This window comes from Balaenoptera acutorostrata, chromosome 6, assembly GCF_949987535.1.
Source record: "Balaenoptera acutorostrata chromosome 6, mBalAcu1.1, whole genome shotgun sequence".
NCBI classification, from domain to species: Eukaryota; Metazoa; Chordata; class Mammalia; order Artiodactyla; family Balaenopteridae; genus Balaenoptera; species Balaenoptera acutorostrata.
Genome location: NC_080069.1, coordinates 112,748,657 through 112,766,234, shown reverse-complemented (window position 1 = coordinate 112,766,234; position 17,578 = coordinate 112,748,657). Strand labels below are relative to the sequence as shown.

At 46.6% G+C, this 17,578-nt stretch overlaps 1 protein-coding gene across 8 annotated transcripts in view; it reads left to right on the top strand.

Moving 5' to 3' along the window:
• The window catches only part of TTLL11 (tubulin tyrosine ligase like 11), a 274,872-nt gene that overhangs the window by 89,594 nt on the left and 167,700 nt on the right, over window positions 1–17,578 (top strand). For 5 of the 8 annotated variants that reach the window (XR_009008679.1, XM_057548845.1, XM_057548846.1 and 2 more), the window contains one exon: window positions 14,982–15,557. The exons of 2 other annotated variants lie outside the window; for them this stretch is intronic. Coding sequence is in view for 5 of the 6 variants with exons in the window: in XM_057548845.1 (XP_057404828.1) it covers window positions 14,982–15,557 (576 nt within the window). In the remaining variant the exon portion in view is untranslated. Of the gene's footprint in view, window positions 1–4,619; window positions 4,753–5,143; window positions 5,271–6,325; window positions 6,456–14,981; window positions 15,558–17,578 lie in introns of those variants that run through there. One more of the 8 variants, XM_057548848.1, reaches the window with a different exon arrangement.

Sequence of the window (17,578 nt, the reverse complement as noted above, 5' to 3'; positions counted from 1 at the left end):
GGATAGGCACTTGGCTGCCGGGCCACATTCTCAGAGGAGACTGGTTTCTTGGTATGTCGGTTTCCACCCAGTGCCCTTGTGGCAGAGGTCAGAACGGTCACCCCGCAGCGTCAGCACCGCAGTGCTGTCCCGGCGGACCCGGCGACAGTCCGTGCCATTGGGACTTAGGGCAGCAAGTGCCCAGGTTCATGCCCCCGGTCCCCGGAGTCACCTCAGACTTCCCTGCCTCCTCCTCTCTTGCTGTTTACCCTTCCTGCCTTCCTGGCGTTTTGACTCATCACTTCCAGCTGTGTGATTCACAGGTCACCTGACTTCTCTGAACCTTTTATTTGTAACAGTATTAAAAACAATAGCATGCACATACACAAAGGATATTAAAGAATAAAGCAAAAAATTAAAATATTTGGGGCGAAATGGGTGAAGGTGGTCAAAAGGTACAAGCTTCCACTTATAAAATAAATAAGTCTTGGGGATATAATGTACGGCATGGTGACTGCGGTTAATAATACTGTATTGTATATTTAGAAGTTGCTGAGAGAGTTGATCTTAAAAGTTCTCATCCCAAGGGGAAAAAAAAAAATTAACTATGTAAGGTGGAAGATGTTAGCTAGACTTATTGCAGTGATCATCTTGCAATGTATACAAATATCAAATCATTATATTGTACACCTGAAGCTAATATAATGTTATATGTGATTATATTTTAATTTTTAAAAAGCTTATAAATATATAACTTATGTTTAACTAAGAAACGATAGCTAATAAACTGAAAACCTGGTAGTCCCTACCCCCCAAAAAAGATAATAAGAGTGAACATTTATGTAGCACTTAATATATGCCCAGCACCATATTTTAAGAGACCTTTACATACATGAACTCAAGGGTCGCCAACCCCCAGGCCAAGGACCGGTACCGGTCTGTGGTCTGTTAGGAACTGGGCCACACAGCAGGAGGTGAGTGGCGGGCAGGCGAGCAAGCGAAGCTTCATCAGTATTAACAGCCACTCCCCATCACTCACATTACTGCCTGAGCTCCCCCTCCTGTCAGATCAGCGGCAGCACTAGATTTTCATAGGAGCGTGAACCCTACTGTGAACTGCACATGCGAGGGAGGAGCTGAGGTGGTGATGCTAGCACTGGGGAGTGGCTGCAAATACAGATTATCATTCACAGAGAGGTTTGACTGCACAGAGACCATAATAAATCAATTGCTTGCAGACTCATATCAAAACCCTATCAGGGGCTTCCCTGGTGGCGCAGTGGTTGAGAATCTGCCTGCTAATGCAGGGGACACGGGTTTGAGCCCTGGTCTGGGAAGATCCCACATGCCACGGAGCAGCTGGGCCCGTGAGCCACAACTACTGAGCCTGCGCGTCTGGAGCCTGTGCCCCACAATGGGAGGGGCCGCGATAGTGAAAGGCCCGCACACCGCGATGAAGAGCGGTCCCCGCACCGCGATGAAGAGTGGCCCCCGCTTGCTGCAACTAGAGAAAGCCCTCATACGAACCGAAGACCCAACACAGCCAAAATAAATAAATAAATAAATAAATAAATAAATAAATAAATAAAGTAGCTATAAAAAAAAAAACCCTATCAGTTTAAAGATGATACAAATAGATGGAAAGATATACCATGTTCTTGGATTGGAAGAATCAACATTGTGAAAATGACTCTACTACCCAAAGCAATCTACAGATTCAATGCAATCCCTATCAAACTACCACTGGCATTTTTCACAGAACTAGAACAAAAAATTTCACAATTTGTATGGAAACACAAAAGACCCCGAATAGCCAAAGCAATCTTGAGAAAGAAAAACAGAGCTGGAGGAATCAGGCTCCCTGACTTCAGACTATACTACAAAGCTACAGTCATCAAGACAGTATGGTACTGGCACAGAAACAGAAATATAGATCAATGGAACAGGATAGAAAGCCCAGAGACAAACCCACGCACATATGGTCACCTTATTTTTGATAAAGGAGGCAAGAATATACAGTGGAGAAAAGACAGCCTCTTCAATAAGTGGTGCTGGGAAAACTGGACAGCTACATGTAAAAGAATGAAATTAGAACACTCCCTAACACCATACACAAAAATAAACTCAAAGTGGATTAAAGACCTAAATGTAAGGCCAGACACTATCAAACTCTTAGAGGAAAACATAGGCAGAACACTCTATGACATAAATCACAGCAAGATCCTTTTTGACCCACCTCCTAGAGAAATGGAAATAAAAACAAAAATAAACAAATGGGACCTAATGAAACTTAAAAGCTTTTGCACAGCAAAGGAAACCATAAACAAAACGAAAAGACAACCCTCAGAATGGGAGAAAATATTTGCAAATGAAGCAACTGACAAAGGGTTAATCTCCAAAATTTACAAGCAGCTCATGCAGCTCAACATTAAAAAAAAACAACCCAATCCAAAAATGGGCAGAAGACCTAAATAGACATTTCTCCAAAGAAGATATACAGATTGCCAACAGACACATGAAAGAATGCTCAACATCATTAATCATTAGAGAAATGCAAATCAAAACTACAATGAGATATCATCTCACACCAGTCAGAATGGCCATCATCAAAAAGTCTACAAACAATAAATGCTGGAGAGGGTGTGGAGAAAAGGGAACCCTCCTGCACTGTTGGTGGGAATGTAAATTGATACAGCCACTATGGAGAACAGTATGGAGGTTCCTTAAAAAACTACAAATAGAACTACCATACGACCCAGCAATCCCACTACTGGGCATATACCCTGAGAAAACCATAATTCAAAAAGAGTCATGTACCAAAATGTTCATTGCAGCTCTATTTACAATAGCCAGGACATGGAAGCAACTGAAGTGTCCATCGACAGATGAATGGGTAAAGAAGATGTGGCACATATATACAATGGAATATTACTCAGCCATAAGAAGGAATGAAACTGAGTTATTTGTAGTGAGGTGGATGGACCTAGAGACTGTCATACAGAGTGAAGTAAGTCAGAAAGAGAAAAACAAATACCATATGCTAACACATATATATGGAATCTAAAAAAAAAAAAAAAAATGGTCCTGAAGAACCTAGAGGCAAGATGGGAATAAAGATGCAGACTTACTAGAGAATGGACTTGAGGATACGGGGAGGGAGAAGGGTAAGCTGGGACAAAGTGAGAGAGTGGCATGGACATATATACACTACCAAACGTAAAATAGATAGCTAGTGGGAAGCAGCCTCATAGCACAGGGAGATCAGCTCAGTGCTTTGTGACCACCTAGAGGGGTGGGATAAGGAGGGAGACGCAAGAGGGAGGAGATATGGGGATGTATGTATATGTATAGCTGATTCACTTTGTTATAAAGCAGAAACTAACACACCATTGTAAAGCAATTATACTCCAATAAAGATGTTTAAAAAAAAAAAAACCTATCAGTGAGTGGCAAGTGAAAACAAGCTCAGGGCTCCCACTGATTCTGCATTATGGTGAGTTGTATAATTATTTGAGTACATATTACAATGTAATAAAATAGAAATAAAGTGCACAATAAATGTAATGTGCTTGAATCATCCCGAAACCACCTCCCCCAACCCCGGTCCTTGGAAAAATTGTCTTCCACGAAAACGGTCCCTGGTGCCAAAAAGGGTGGGAACTGCTGCATGAACTCATTCAGTCCTGAAGATACCCCCTGTGAGGTAGATATATTATCCCCATCATATCCATGAGGAAACTGAGGCAGAGAACTTAGGTGCTTTGCCCAAGAACACATAGTAAAAACATCTTTTAAAATAAAAAAAAAAATAAGAAAGAAAAATCAATATCAGTAGATTTCTCAGAGCATAGCTGTGGGGATTAAGTAAAGTAATGAATGTAAGGCATATAGTAGGTGCACATAAATGGTAGTTACTCTATATTATTATTAATTACATTTTAAAATGTTAAGTGGTGAGCTTTCCTCGTAGAACTGGTACGTGAACCCTGAGAGATGATATGGTTTAGCAGAAAAAGTATAGCCTTTGGGGTTTTGAACCCACACCTGGGTTCAGATTCTGGCCCCCTGCGGTACAACCTGTCTGGCCTTGGGGAAATAACTTACCCTTTAAGTCCCAGTTTCCTCACCTGTGATAGGGTGGCGATAACAGTATTAGGTTGGACCATATGAAATTGCTGATATCCCTATGGCTGTTTCTGACCTACAAAAATAGCAATTTCATCTGACTCACCCTTTAATGCCTACCTCATAGGGTTGCTTGTAGGGATTGAAAAGCATACATGGGACCACCCAGCACAGAGCCTGGATTGCAGGGCTTCAGGTGACTTAGGAAGCTCTTCCAATATTAATAGTTGAGGAACACGAGAGGAGTTGAGGTCGGTACAATGTGTAAAGAAATGTCAGAATTGGGGGACTGGGTTCGGGTGGGTGATGTGGGGGAAGGTAGAAACTAGGGTGACTCCCAGATTTCTGGCCTGGGGACACGGTACTATCTACTGATACAGGGAGCGCAGGAGGAGTAGATGTGAGGAGAGAGACAATGGATGAGTACTGGCCACGTGGAATTTGTGGTGCCTGTGGAGACGTCTAATTACATGGGACTGGAGCCCAAGAGAGAAGTGTGTGCCAGAGACAGAAGACAGGGAGTCAGCTGCATCCAGGGCGTATGGAACTGAAGTCCTGGGCTCAGATGAAATCACCCAGGATTAGCATTTGAAGTCATGTTTCCCATGATCGCGGACCAAACACAACAACATTGAACAAAGTGAGACGGTGAGTCGGGTTCCAACCAGCGTTTGCTGAGTCTCACACCGTCCAGGTTCCCTGCTAGGTGGGGAGAGGTCGGGCAGGGAAATCTAGACATGCAGGAGTCATCTTCCCTGTCCTTGAGGACTCAGCAGTTAACTCAGCTTCTCTTTTGTAGGGTCTTGGAGGGTGGGGGAAACCTCTGGTTACAAAGTATAAAAGTGAAAATGCTATTACCCATATTGTAGGACTGGATCTCATGGATACATCCTGACATGCCTAGCCCGACCCTTCGCGCTCATCAATACTGCAAACAGCGATAGTGTTTTAGCCTAAAGAACGTCTGGGGGGAGGGAGGGAGGACGCCTGGTCTGAGTGTTGCAAAATATGACCTTGATCTTCTTGTATTTTTTTAAAGTTCAATGTAAAGTGTGGCAAGAATGCAAGGGACAGACATTAACGACTGCGGTGTTGGGAAGGAGGATAAAGCTGGGGCTGGTGGTCGGAGGCGCTTTTGATTATAACGTGGTTGTATGTATTTGCAGGTGAGTGTATTTAGCCCGTTCATTAGCAGGAAACCCTCAGTATTGGAGAAATGTGTTTAGCTGGAAGGGGGCTTACTCAGCAATCGAGTGTTGTGTGTTCCAGGTGGGATCAGCTGGGATGCCCTCTGGAATCTCAGTAGGAAACCGTGGGGAAGAGAGGAAGCGAGGTGTGAAGCTGGTGAGGCCAGGGACTCTGCTGGGGTGACCACACAGGAGCACGGAAATGTGAGGCTGCCATCCAAGGGCACCAGCCGACAGCTGAGGGTCAGAGACAGGCCCGGTCACCAAGGCAGCGCTGTGGACAGCACAGGCAGGCGTTCAGACTCCAGCCAAGTAGGTCGGGGATGAGCCTCAGTAGGGAATCTGGAGGATGATCAGAGAACCGAGGCAGAATAATAAAAATGAAGTAAAATGAAATAATAAAAACTGATACTGTGTTAAGTACAAATGGAAGACATTATTGAATCCTCACAGTATCCATAGGAAGCAGGCCCTATTCTTGCAGTTTTACAGGTAAGGACACTGAATGCAGACAGGTTAAGTAGCTTGGCCAGGGTCGTCCAGCTAGGCGGTGTCTAGGAGATTGGAACCCCTTGCCCCGGCTCTGTGCTCCCCACAGACACTCAAGCACAGGGACCTGGTGGAAGTGAAGGGCAGCTGCAGCCTGGGGGCCCCCGTGTGCTCAGGGATCCCCAAGGCCCGTAGGCTGCAGCTTCAGGCTCGTCCTCAGCCGGCCTGGTTAGAGCCCACGTGTTGGGGGGTGAGAGGGAGTTGGGGAGCGGGTGGGGGAGGCCAGGCAGTGAGCCGGCTGTCCTCGTGTTCCCACTCTCCTCACTCAGCTCCAGCAATAAGGGGTCGGTGTTGAGGGCAGACCTGAGAGGAAAATGGGCAGTTTCATGAAATGACGGGTTCCTTCCTATTAAGCAGGTTTTATAGTCCCAGGTGTGTTCTATCCAGAGTGGCTTTCTGATTGCTTACTAATGATGGATAGATTATGGCCCACATAAAGTTGCTGTTCACTAAAAGTGGGATCCATTACTTTACGTTGACCACAGGCTGGGTTTGGGGCAAAGCTGGTGGAGAGGCTCCTCTCCCATCATCAGAAGCGCCGGCCTCCCTAGCAGCCCAGTGATGCCGTGTCTGCCTTCCAGGTAAATCGGAGACCATCTTCAAAAGAAAGGACAGGTGAGCCCAGGGCTGCTGCTTCAGTTCTGCCTTCTAGCTGGGTGACTGCAGGCTTCTGACTTTACACTCTGGGCCTCAGTTTCCTCATTCGCCCCAGAATGGAGATTCGAGGATTAAGTAAGGTGATTTCTCTGGAAAGCAGTGAAATTTATTATAACACCAAACAAATGTGATGTTACTTCGAGAGAGGACTTACTCCCAAGGACTCTTCGAAAGACCTCTTCAGATGCCGAATCCGTTAGTGTAGAAAGAACTTTGGGTTTGAAATCTGGAGATTTTATGTTTTAGGAATGCCTCTGCCACTAGCAGTGTGGCCCTGGGCAAGTCTCCAGTTTGTTTGTAAAGTGTGTGTGTGTGTGTGTGTGTGTGTGTGTGTGTGTGTGTGATGGTTCCTGGCGTGCAGGCTGGGTGTGAAGGCACAAGGCAGCTCTGGGGCTGTAGAGAAGCCCTCTTCTAACCCTGGGGGCCCCAGCAAAGGCGAGTTGAGCCCCGTCAGCTGGGCTGTCACTTTGCTTTCCCACAACTCTCTCTTTCCTCATTCTACCTATTAAACAGAAGTTCAACTACTTGGAGTTTTCCCAAAGAACATGGTTGTCACGGAAAGATCTCAGACTTTAGACTCTGACCAACTTGGTTTCAAATGATAACTTTATGCTTGTTAGCTGTGTGACGTCAGCCCTGGGACTCCACCTAACTTTATGCTTGTTAGCTGTGTGACGTCAGCCCTGGGACTCCACCTCTCTGAGCCTCTATTTCCTTGCAGGGTTGTTGTGAAGATTCGGTAGCTCATGGCTGTAAAGCACAGAACACAGAACATGGGTTCTACAAATGGTCATTTTCCCCTTTCCTCTTTCTCATTAAGATAATTTTGTTTCTACAGGGGAAGTTCGTTTATCTGGCAATCATTAGTTAGGTATGTACTAACTAATGTCCCTGGGGTTCATAAATGCCATAGTAATCAAGCTTCTTAATAATTTCATTTCAGAAAATGTTTATTGAGCACCCGCTTTTCTGGGAATAGTGAGTAACATAAGGCTTGGTCTTTATCGTCAAGGAGCTCATAGTCAAATGGGAGAGAGAAAATAACAATGAATAATAATAATAGCCCACCATATGTTAGCCCTGGCAAGTCTCATTCTTTAACTCGTGTAATCCTCACAACAACCCCACGGCAGAGGCACTGCTCTTACTCCCATTTTCCAGCTGAGCAAACCGAGGCACAGAGAGGTCAGAAAACTGTCGAGGGTTCCACAGCTAGTAAGGGGCAGCAGCGCTGGGCTTCGGAGCACTGCAGACAGAGTCCGTGTTCTTAGCTCCCACAATATACTTAAAGATGCAACTATAATACGCCATAGCTATAGACCTAAAGACACACACACAGTCACATTACAGTGTGATGGGGGCGTTTGCCATGGGTGGGTTAAGATGTCACAGCCACGGGAGCACAGAGGACAGACTCGAAGGGCCATCCTGGAGGGTTATGGTCTAGGAAAGGATTCTCAGCGGGAATCTTTGAGCTGGGCCTTCGGTGCTGAGTCAGAGCCCTGCAGGCGAAGAAGGGGGAGGGAGGCGGGGGGAGGCAAGGCTTAGAGGTGTGCAGAGGGGTGGGCGGGAGGGGCAGAAGGGGCAGGAAATGAGGCTGCTGAGATGCACCTGAGCTGCGGCCAGCCAAGGAAGGAAGGCCTTTTAAGCCATGCCGCCGAGGAGTTGCACTTGAGTGATCAGCTGTACCTCCTTGGGCATAATTAACGTTATTTCTTTTAAACTGTTCAAGTAAATCCAGGACACTCATCAATAGTAAAACAAACAGGGTTTTTTGGTTGTTGTTGTTTGTTTTGTTTTACCATTTAGGTTTTCTTAATTGGACCTCTTTGAAAGCCAGGGAGTGGGGAGTGTTTGACAGGTGCAGTGATAGTTACTCCCATGGGGCCCGTAGCTCCCCTACTAGCCACTGGCCTGAGGGGTTTCTTTGGCTACTCTTCCTTCAGTTCACCATATTCCATGTCTGAGTTCAATCTCTGAGTCTGAGCCCTGCCAGACAGGAGTTATTACTTTTGCTGATACGGGGAGAGTCGCCGTATCAACGTGAACCATCTACATGAGAGATTCCGCCGCACAGTCTTGTTCCGATGAACAGTGAGCGGCTTCAGGGAGGAGGTGATGTAAAATCCTAAACTGGCTTTGTGGCTACAGGTGCTCAGTTAGTAGTCAATGAGCTGAGCTGCTTATCTCCCCCTCCCCCCAACCCCAGACCCACTCCTCTTCCTGTGTCCCCTAAATCTGTAAATGGTACCATCCCCCCACCCTGCTGACAACCCTCTCTTTCCCCTTCACCTCCATCCAGCCACCAGCTGCCCCCGAATCCACCTCTGTACCATTTCCGCATCCCAGCCCTGGCGCCACTGCCCAGCTCAGGCCCTCGGGCTCGGATGGCCCTGTATCTTCCTGCAACTAGTCTCCTCCCTGCCAAACCATCCTCCTCACGGACGCCAGAGTGATATGGGTGCCATGTCACCCAGTGGATGAAAATCCACTAGTTGCCTGCAGATCAAGTACACACACAAGGTGTCTGGGAATCTTTTCTGCCCGTTCCCGCCTTGCGTTCCCAGGTTCATCTATCCCTCTCTGTACTTTCCCTGTGTAACCTGGCCCATTACAGAGGCTTCCTCCATCATCCGGGGGCCTGACTATGCCAGACCTCTCTCGTTCCTCCTAACCCCCTGCCGGCGTCCATTCAGGCTCGTCCTCTCTGCCCACCATGTGTACCCACTCCAGTCCAGCCGGAGGGATGTTTCTCCGGAACACATCAAATTGTGTAATTAAGTTCTCAGAACCCTTCAGGGGCTCACCATCACTTCGGGACATTGTCCAAACTCCCCTAAAATGATATTCAAGACCCTTCCTATCAGGCCCTGCCTCCTCTCCAAGCTTGATCTTCTTCCATTGCCCTACTTCACACACATCCCGCATTCATTCTAGACATGGGCTCAGGAAACTGACTGCCTGCATTCAAAACCCGGTTCCACGTCCTTTAGGCTGTATGACCTTTGGCAAGTTACTTAACCTCTCTGGGCCTCTGCTTCCTTATCTGTAAAATAGAGTTGTAGAGGGTTAAATGAGATAACACTTCGAACAGCACCTGACCCATGAGAAGTCCCCGTTGGTGTGTGCTGATGTTGTTGTTTTTGCTGTGGTGATCTGGCCCCTGTGAATCTCCCGAGTGGGATTTCCAGGGCGCTTCCCACTCCACTCGCTGGCTGTTCTCCAGCCATCAGAACTTATGTGGCTCTCTCCTGCCTTTGCAAAACCCCACCCCGGCAGCACGTTACCTGTTCTTCCTCCCCGCCTCACCTGTCTATCTCCCACCCTGCCCCTTCCTGCCTGGCCCTCGGAAACCTGACTGTAGAGCGCCTCCTTCTCGCCTGCCTCAGAAATCGCCTGGCACACTGGGAGTAGGAATTTGCCTCCACCAGGTGCGAGGCTGCCTTGGCTGAGGCTGGAAGGGGCTGCTCCCTGCCCCCTGTCCAGCATGTACTTTGTGACATCTGCTTGTCTACCAGAGGCTTGTTTTTGCCGAAGATCTGCTCCCTGTGCCCGTGACACCAGGGGTCTCAGTTGCTAAGATTGGATGCAAATCCACCCGCGTGACAGAGGACTGCTCTCACTGGCTTTGACTTCCCTGGTGTTGCAGACATGGTATTTCTTCAGCAGTTGTCCTCTTACCTGCCCCTCGCTGCTAATAATGTTTTGTGGCTTGGTATTCAGTGGCTGAATTTCTCTCCTGAAATATTTTAGCTTGCTTCTCCCAGATGCCCAGCTGACTTCCTCAAGTGCCTCATAAATCTCCCATCCAGAGCTCCTGCTCTTGTAGATCATCCCAATGTGCTGGTCACAGCAGCCCAGAATCAACCCTCTGCTGATTAATGTCACTTGCGTGTTTGTAACACAGCCTTCCACTGTGGTGATGTCAAGATAAATGATTGTTCAGAACCTGTTAGCTGGCAGAAGCCAGGGACCTCAGTGTGACCCCCTTTATTGTAGAGGTGAGTACAACAAAGCCCAGGAGGTTAGGTGACTTTCTCACAGTCACACAGTCAGAAATTACCTAACTAAATTGGGACTAGAATCCAGATTTTCCGGTTTTCACTTCAGTATTCTTTCTAACTCACCAAAAGCTATTTCTTTTCTTTTTTTAATTAAAATTTTAAACAACTTAAAGTGGTAAAATATGCATAACGTAAAATTTACCATCTTTACCATTTTTAAGTGTACAGTTCAGTAGTATTAAGTATATTCATATTGTTGTACAACCATAACCATCATCCGTCTCCGGAACTTTTTCCGTCTTCCCAGACTGAAGCTCTACCCATCACACACTCACTCCCCATTCCTCCCTACTCCCAGCCTTTGGTAACCACCATTCCACTTTCTGTCTCTATGAATTTGACCAGTGTAGGTACCCATACAAGTGGAACCATATAGTATTTGTCCTTTTGTGTGATGGCTTCTTTCACTTAGTGTAGTGTCTTCAAGTTTCATTGTAGCGTATGTCAGAATTTCCTTCCTGTTTATAGCTGAATAATACTCAATTGTATGTATGTACCACATTTTGTTTATCCATTCATCTGTCAATTGACATTTGGGTTTCTCCCACCTTTTGGCTGTTGTCAGTAATGCTGCAGTGAACATGGGCGTTCAAATATTTGTTCGCCAAAAGCTATTCCTTATGAAAATATAATTAGAGATACTTGCTGCTACCTACTGTTGCCACTTGTATTTTTTTCCTAATGGTGTTTGGAAAATACAAAAAAACACACAGTGAAGAATGTAAAAGTTGCTCGTTTTATTTGGTATATACTTACAGGATTTTATGCTCATGTTGCCCATGATTTTAAAAGTTTTATACAGACTGAGAGAGAATTTTAACAGGTAGGCCAATCTGTGTATTAGGGAGAACACTTGAAATATATTTAAGGGACAGACAGCATAATAACTGAGTGTGACCTTGGCCAACCATGGCATTTTGGAGATGAGTTCATTCAGAGTATGAGCTTATCTTAACAGTAATACAGAGGGAATTCTTGTGGTGGTGCTTCCTTAAGACTATTTTAACATCTTCTTTTAAAAACATTTTTGTTGGAGTATAGCTGATTTACAATGTTGTGTTAGTTTCAGGTGTACAGCAAAGTGAATCAGTTATATACATCTATCTATCTATCTATCTATATCTCAACTCTTTTTTTAGATTCTTTCCCCATATAGGTCATTACAGAGTATTGAGTAGAGTTCCCTGTGCTATACAGTAGATCCTTATTAGTTATCTATTTTATATATAGTAGTGTGTATATGTCAATCCCAATCTCCCAATTTATCCCTCCCCACCCCCTTACCCCCTGGTAACCATAAGTTTGTTTTCTACATCTGTAACTCTATTTCTATTTTGTAGATAAGTTCATTTGTAGCTTTTCTTTAGATTCCACATATAAGTCAGACAGAGAAAGACAAATATCATATTTTAACATCTTAATAGAGTATCTTACTGCTAAGAAGAGTCGAATTTTGAATGGGGGTCTTTCCCAGTCACATTTCTTAAATATCCACTAGGGGGCAGTAAAAGACATAAAAATTTTCAACAGGGCCGATGAGTGCCTGGCAATCAGGTCACTGCATCCTCTTTGCATCTCTCTCAGCTATCCGTGCATACAGTTATAAGATGATGAATTTCACATCATCTCATTTCACAAGAGTATGTTTGGGTGAAACTGGCGATACCATCAGCTGTAACCCAATTGCAAGTCTTCCTCACATTCAGGCTAACGTTAATGCGTAAAACTTCATTCAATGTGTTAGGCCCAGATTGTATTTTTATTTAATTCACGTTAGTCCAGCGATTCTCAAACGGAGTGAACATCAGAATTACCTGTCATGCTTTTTCCCAAATACACATGCCCAGGTCTCATCCCAGATCTAGAAAATCAGAATTTCTGGGGCTGGGGCCTAGTTATATAGACTATCTTTAGATTCTGGCCCATGAGGAGGGGTCACCCTTGAGTAAAGCCACAGAGGAAAGTGAATGTGAATTCTGGAATTTTTTTTTTCTCTTTTGAAACTAGAAGTTGCTGAAGGGTCTGGTGGCTTTGGGAACCACATGCAGAACAGCTATGAAGCTTTCCCATAAATGGTGCCTGTAGTAGACCAAGCCAGGAACCCAGACAGAAGATCTGGAATTGAGGCAGGCCTGGCAAGCTCAGGATCTACATTTACAGTTCCAAGAAGGTCATGCTCCGGGGCCAAACTGTTCAGAGTGAGGCCAGAGCTCAGATACTGTCTGCTATATTAAGAGAATCTTTCCTATAGTATTCAGGGAAAAGAAGCCTTTAATTTTACCTTAGCAGAGGTAAAGATGGCACAGAGGACCTGCCGTGAGGTCAAAAGACTTCAGTTCTCATCCTAACCATCCCACTAGCCAGTTAGGGAACCCAAGGCAAGTTACGTCACCTCTCTGAGCCTCAGCTTCCCTGTTTGAATTATGAGAGGATTAGATGCCATTGATCTCTGAGGATCCTTCCACTTCTAAAAATTCAATGATTCTATTAGTATTAATAACCTTGATTTGTATGGTTCTACTCTGGCAAAGAGCAGAAAAAATATTCAGTAATGCAACGAATGACAGAGACTATTGACCATGCAGTTTAATTTATTTAAGGCATATGCACTGAATTCAAAGGAGAAAATATTGCAGCCAATAATATATTGAACTGTTAGTATCTTCAGCATAGCAAAAGCTTTCCAGAGGGAAAAATTACCCATTAGTGCAAACTTGACATTTTTCACTTCCTGATCCATAACTGCCATCTCTCCAGTACGTTTATATTTACTGTAAAGGGCCAAATGTATGAATGCTTCGGATGAATATTAAATAACTACATAAGCATCAAGGTCATTGTCGCAAAGAAGGCTCCGGCTCCGTGGAGGGCCCTGGGAGGCTGGCATTGATCTCCTGTGAAGTTCCATTCTCGAATCCTGCTGACAAGGGGAAACAATTGGTGTGGACCATTATTAAAGCTTTAAGTGTTTCTCCATTGTTAAAGATCTTTTACAAGCCCAGAGTAACTGATAGTGCCCAAGGAATTGGCAAAAGCTTCACTTAGAAATATAGGCTGGTCAGAGAGATAAGTAAAACCCAGAACACAGTTGTCCTGGGTTGGGCTTACGCAGCAAAGGTGTGTATCCGGTTGAGTCCAGGTCTGGGGCAAGCCGGCACCGCTCTCTGAGTTAGGGTTCAGAAAGGAAGGAAAGCTTGTTCAGGAGCTCTTTCATACCAGAAGCTGCAGAGAGAGCCACTCCCTCTTTCCAATTCACCTGTAAATTTCCTCCAGCTTGTCCCCCAGGACAAGCGTCAGGGGCAACTGGGTGTGTGTGAGTGATGTAGACCCGCAGATCCAGACTAACTGCACTGGTCAAGTGCCCAGGATAATTACGTGGGTGTCCTGCTGACCTGGAGCTAGGAGGAGAGCAAATCTTAGGATGACAGAATCCAGTTTCAAGAGATCTCAAGAGATTAAAGGATTGGCTGAGTCATGATGAACTTGAGAGATATAGATGGTAAGCTAACAGCTCCCGTGCAGCCGATCTGTGTAGTGCTGTGTTCTGCCCTGTGCACATTTCAGTTGATTTCATCTTTACAATGACCCAGGGAGGAAAGGGTTTTATATCCCCATTTTTAAAACGAGGAAACTGAGACATGGAAGTACAGAGGAGGGTGCAAGCACTTCAGAGCCCTCGATCTAGATTCCAATCCAAGTTCTGCCCCTCAGTCTACCGGCAAGTTACTTCATCTTTAAAAAATAGCACTAGCCAGGCTTTATGGCTGCCTTTCATGTGTCAGGTTCTGTGGGCTTCGCCCTTTGCATTTATTATCTCATTTAATCCTCAGAACAATCTTTCTCCTATTTTACAGATGAGGAAGGCACAGATAAGTCACTTGCCCAAGGTCACACAGTAAGTAGCAGGGCCAGGATACGAGCCCAGGCAGTCTGACTCCCAGGCCTGTGTTCTTCACAGGTACGGTACCGTCTAGGTTTCCTGTACCGTGAAAAGAGAACAACCGTGTGTTCTGTGAGGGTTAGATGAAATGACTTATGTAAAGTGCCTCATGTAGTCGCCACACACGGTAGGCATCATAGATAGTGCTAGACTCTCTTCATCACCATCTCTATACCGTCATCAGTTAAATGACTCGCTCAGGGTTAGAGCTAATAACCGGCAAAGACCTGGGATTCAAACCCAGGTCCTGTGACTGAAAATCCGCTGGACTGTGGGGGACAAGATCGGGGGCAGTTTTTAGGTCACTGTCTCAGTGCCTAGTACAGTTTTTACCTCCCCGGTAGGTGCTGAGTGAGTCCTCACATAGGTGGGGCCTGTTTTTCTCGCTCATTCACCAAACATTTGACGAGGTCCTGCTGTGTCTCGAGGGACCGGAGAGGACAAGAATACAGTGCTAACCATCCTTTTTCTCCCCCCCAGGTTCGAATGGTGAAAGATGGGGACCCCTCCTGGAAGCCCACTTTTATTGTGAAACCTGATAGTGGTTGTCAGGGTGACGGAATCTACCTCATTAAAGACCCCAGTGACATCCGCCTGGCAGGGACCCTCCAGAGCAGGCCGGCGGTGGTCCAGGAGTACATCTGCAAACCTCTCCTTATCGACAAGCTCAAGTTTGATATCCGTCTGTATGTCCTACTAAAGTCCTTAGAGCCCTTAGAGATTTATGTAGCCAAAGACGGACTCTCGCGGTTTTGTACAGAGCCGTATCAGGAGCCGCACCCCAGAAACCTGCACCACATCTTTATGCATTTGACCAACTATTCACTGAACATCCATAGTGGTAACTTTGTCCATTCGGACAGTACTAGCACAGGCAGCAAAAGGACTTTCTCTAGCATTCTTTGTAGGTTGTCTTCCAAGGGTGTTGACATCAAGAAGGTCTGGTCTGATATCATCTCCTTGGTGATTAAGACTGTCATTGCCCTGACTCCAGAGCTCAGAGTGTTCTACCAGTCGGATATCCCCGCAGGGAGGCCGGGGCCCACGTGCTTCCAGGTAACCATCGCCAGTTCCCAGCCTGAATTCTTGACCTTGATGGGGGCCTTTGGAGGGCTCCCTAGCCTCGTGTGGGATGAGGGATGGGGGTGGGATGGCCAGAGGGATGGAGGGGTTGTTGCTGCCATGGGCTTTGGTGTGAAACCAGGGTCTAACTTCCTGCTTTCTATTTGCTGGCTGTGTAATTTGGAGCAAGTTACTTCCATTTTCCTACCTGTAAAATGGGACCAAGAGTACCTCCCTTAAAGGATGCTTGTAAGAGTCAAACGAGGTGTATGGAAAACGCAGTGCCTCCCGTTCATTTGTTCATTCTTTCCTCTAGCAATTTTTACCACCTGCTTAGTAGGGGCCAGGCACTGTTCAAGGCAGTAACTCAGGTCCCTGCTCGCTGATGCAGAGAGTCTGCTATTGTGGGAGACAAATAAGTTAAAAAGCAATTAGTATAAAGTGTCACAAGTGCTAGAATAGAGTAGGAAATGTACCGGGTGCTGTGAGATTGGGGGACCGTCTAACATTTTCTGAGCGGGAATGAGGGTGGCTGGGAAGACTTCCCAGAAGCAGCAGCAGTTAAGAACCTGGAGTAAGAGTTAGAGCAGGTGAGGCTGGCTAGGGCTGGGGAGACAAAGCGTCCTAGGGGAGAGATGTTTGCAGCCCTAGAGGTGAGTATGGCTGGAGGGTGGGGTTTGAGGCAGAGATACGGAGGGAGATGAGGAAGGTAAGGTGGGAGAGATAGGTAGGAGGTCTGTCGTGGAAAGCAGTAGGGGCCGCAGGAGGGTGCTAGCCCGGCACCGATGCACTCAGGTTTGTGTGTTGCAAAGAACAAACTGGCTGCAGGGTGGAGAGTGGATTGTGGGGAGACTGGGAGCGGGGTGGAGGGGGGAACTGGTGAGCCGACTGCTTTCCTACGAGCAAGAGAGGCTGCTGGCTTGGATTGGGAAGGGCTTGGTGGAGTTGGAGAGAATAGATTTGAGAGCCATTGAAGAGGTAGAATGGCCAGACTTGGTGATTGGCTGGGGCTGGGGGACAGTGGAGAGATGGTGGCAGGGGGGGAGTGGGGAGAGCCCAGACCAACTCCCAGGCTTAGGCGCTTGGGTGGATGGAGAGAAGCCACCGGCGGGGGACCAGCTTGTAGTGGCAGGGGGGTCAGGAGTTGGACTTGAACATGCCTTTGAAGGACCTGCGTGACATCCAGGTGGGGAGGTTGGGTGGACATTGGGCATCTGGGCCTGGAGTTCGGGAGAGAGAGATCTGGGCAGGAGAGAGATTGGGAACATCAGCGTTCAGATGGTCACTGAGCCCTGAGTGGCCACAGGGTGAGAAGAGGCCAGGAAGACCCCCCATGAGCACTGCCATTCAAGTAAGGGACAGGCAGGGGGAAGGGGGGCAGCAAAGGAGGCCAAGAAGAAGTGGCTTGAGCTATAGAAGGGATGTCAGGAGAGGAAGCAGCCTAAATGCTTGGAGAGGAAGCACGCGGGGGTCAGCCGTGGCAAACGCTGCTGAGATGTCGTGTCAGACCCGAACGGAAGGTGTCCATTGCACTTACTGACCCGTGGGGTGATGGGACAGGGTGATGGTAGAGGACAAAGCCAGTGTGCGGGCGGGGAGGAGATGGGAATGGGGGTGGCACATTCTTCCAGATCCTTTGGCCATAAAGGTGGTGGCGGGGGACTCGGCGTCCAGGCGCTTGGTAGGCACAGTTTCCTGCCACCAGATAAATCGGAATAGGGAACAGACGGTACGAAGGAACACCTCTGGGACCCTCTCCATCCAATCTTTAAAGTTATTTTGTAGCAGTTAGTATATAAGAAAGAACACATGGAACATGTATGTAAGCTACAAAGCAAAACCACCAAATCATCATCCCCAGCCCACCTCCCAACCCAAGATCCCCAATTACCGTGCTTCTCCCCCATCCCATTTCTCACCCCGAGGTAATCATGGTCCCGAATTTTATGTTTATCATTTTCTTGCTTAAAAAAATCCTTTTATTATACATGAATGTATCCCTAAGCAGTATATTG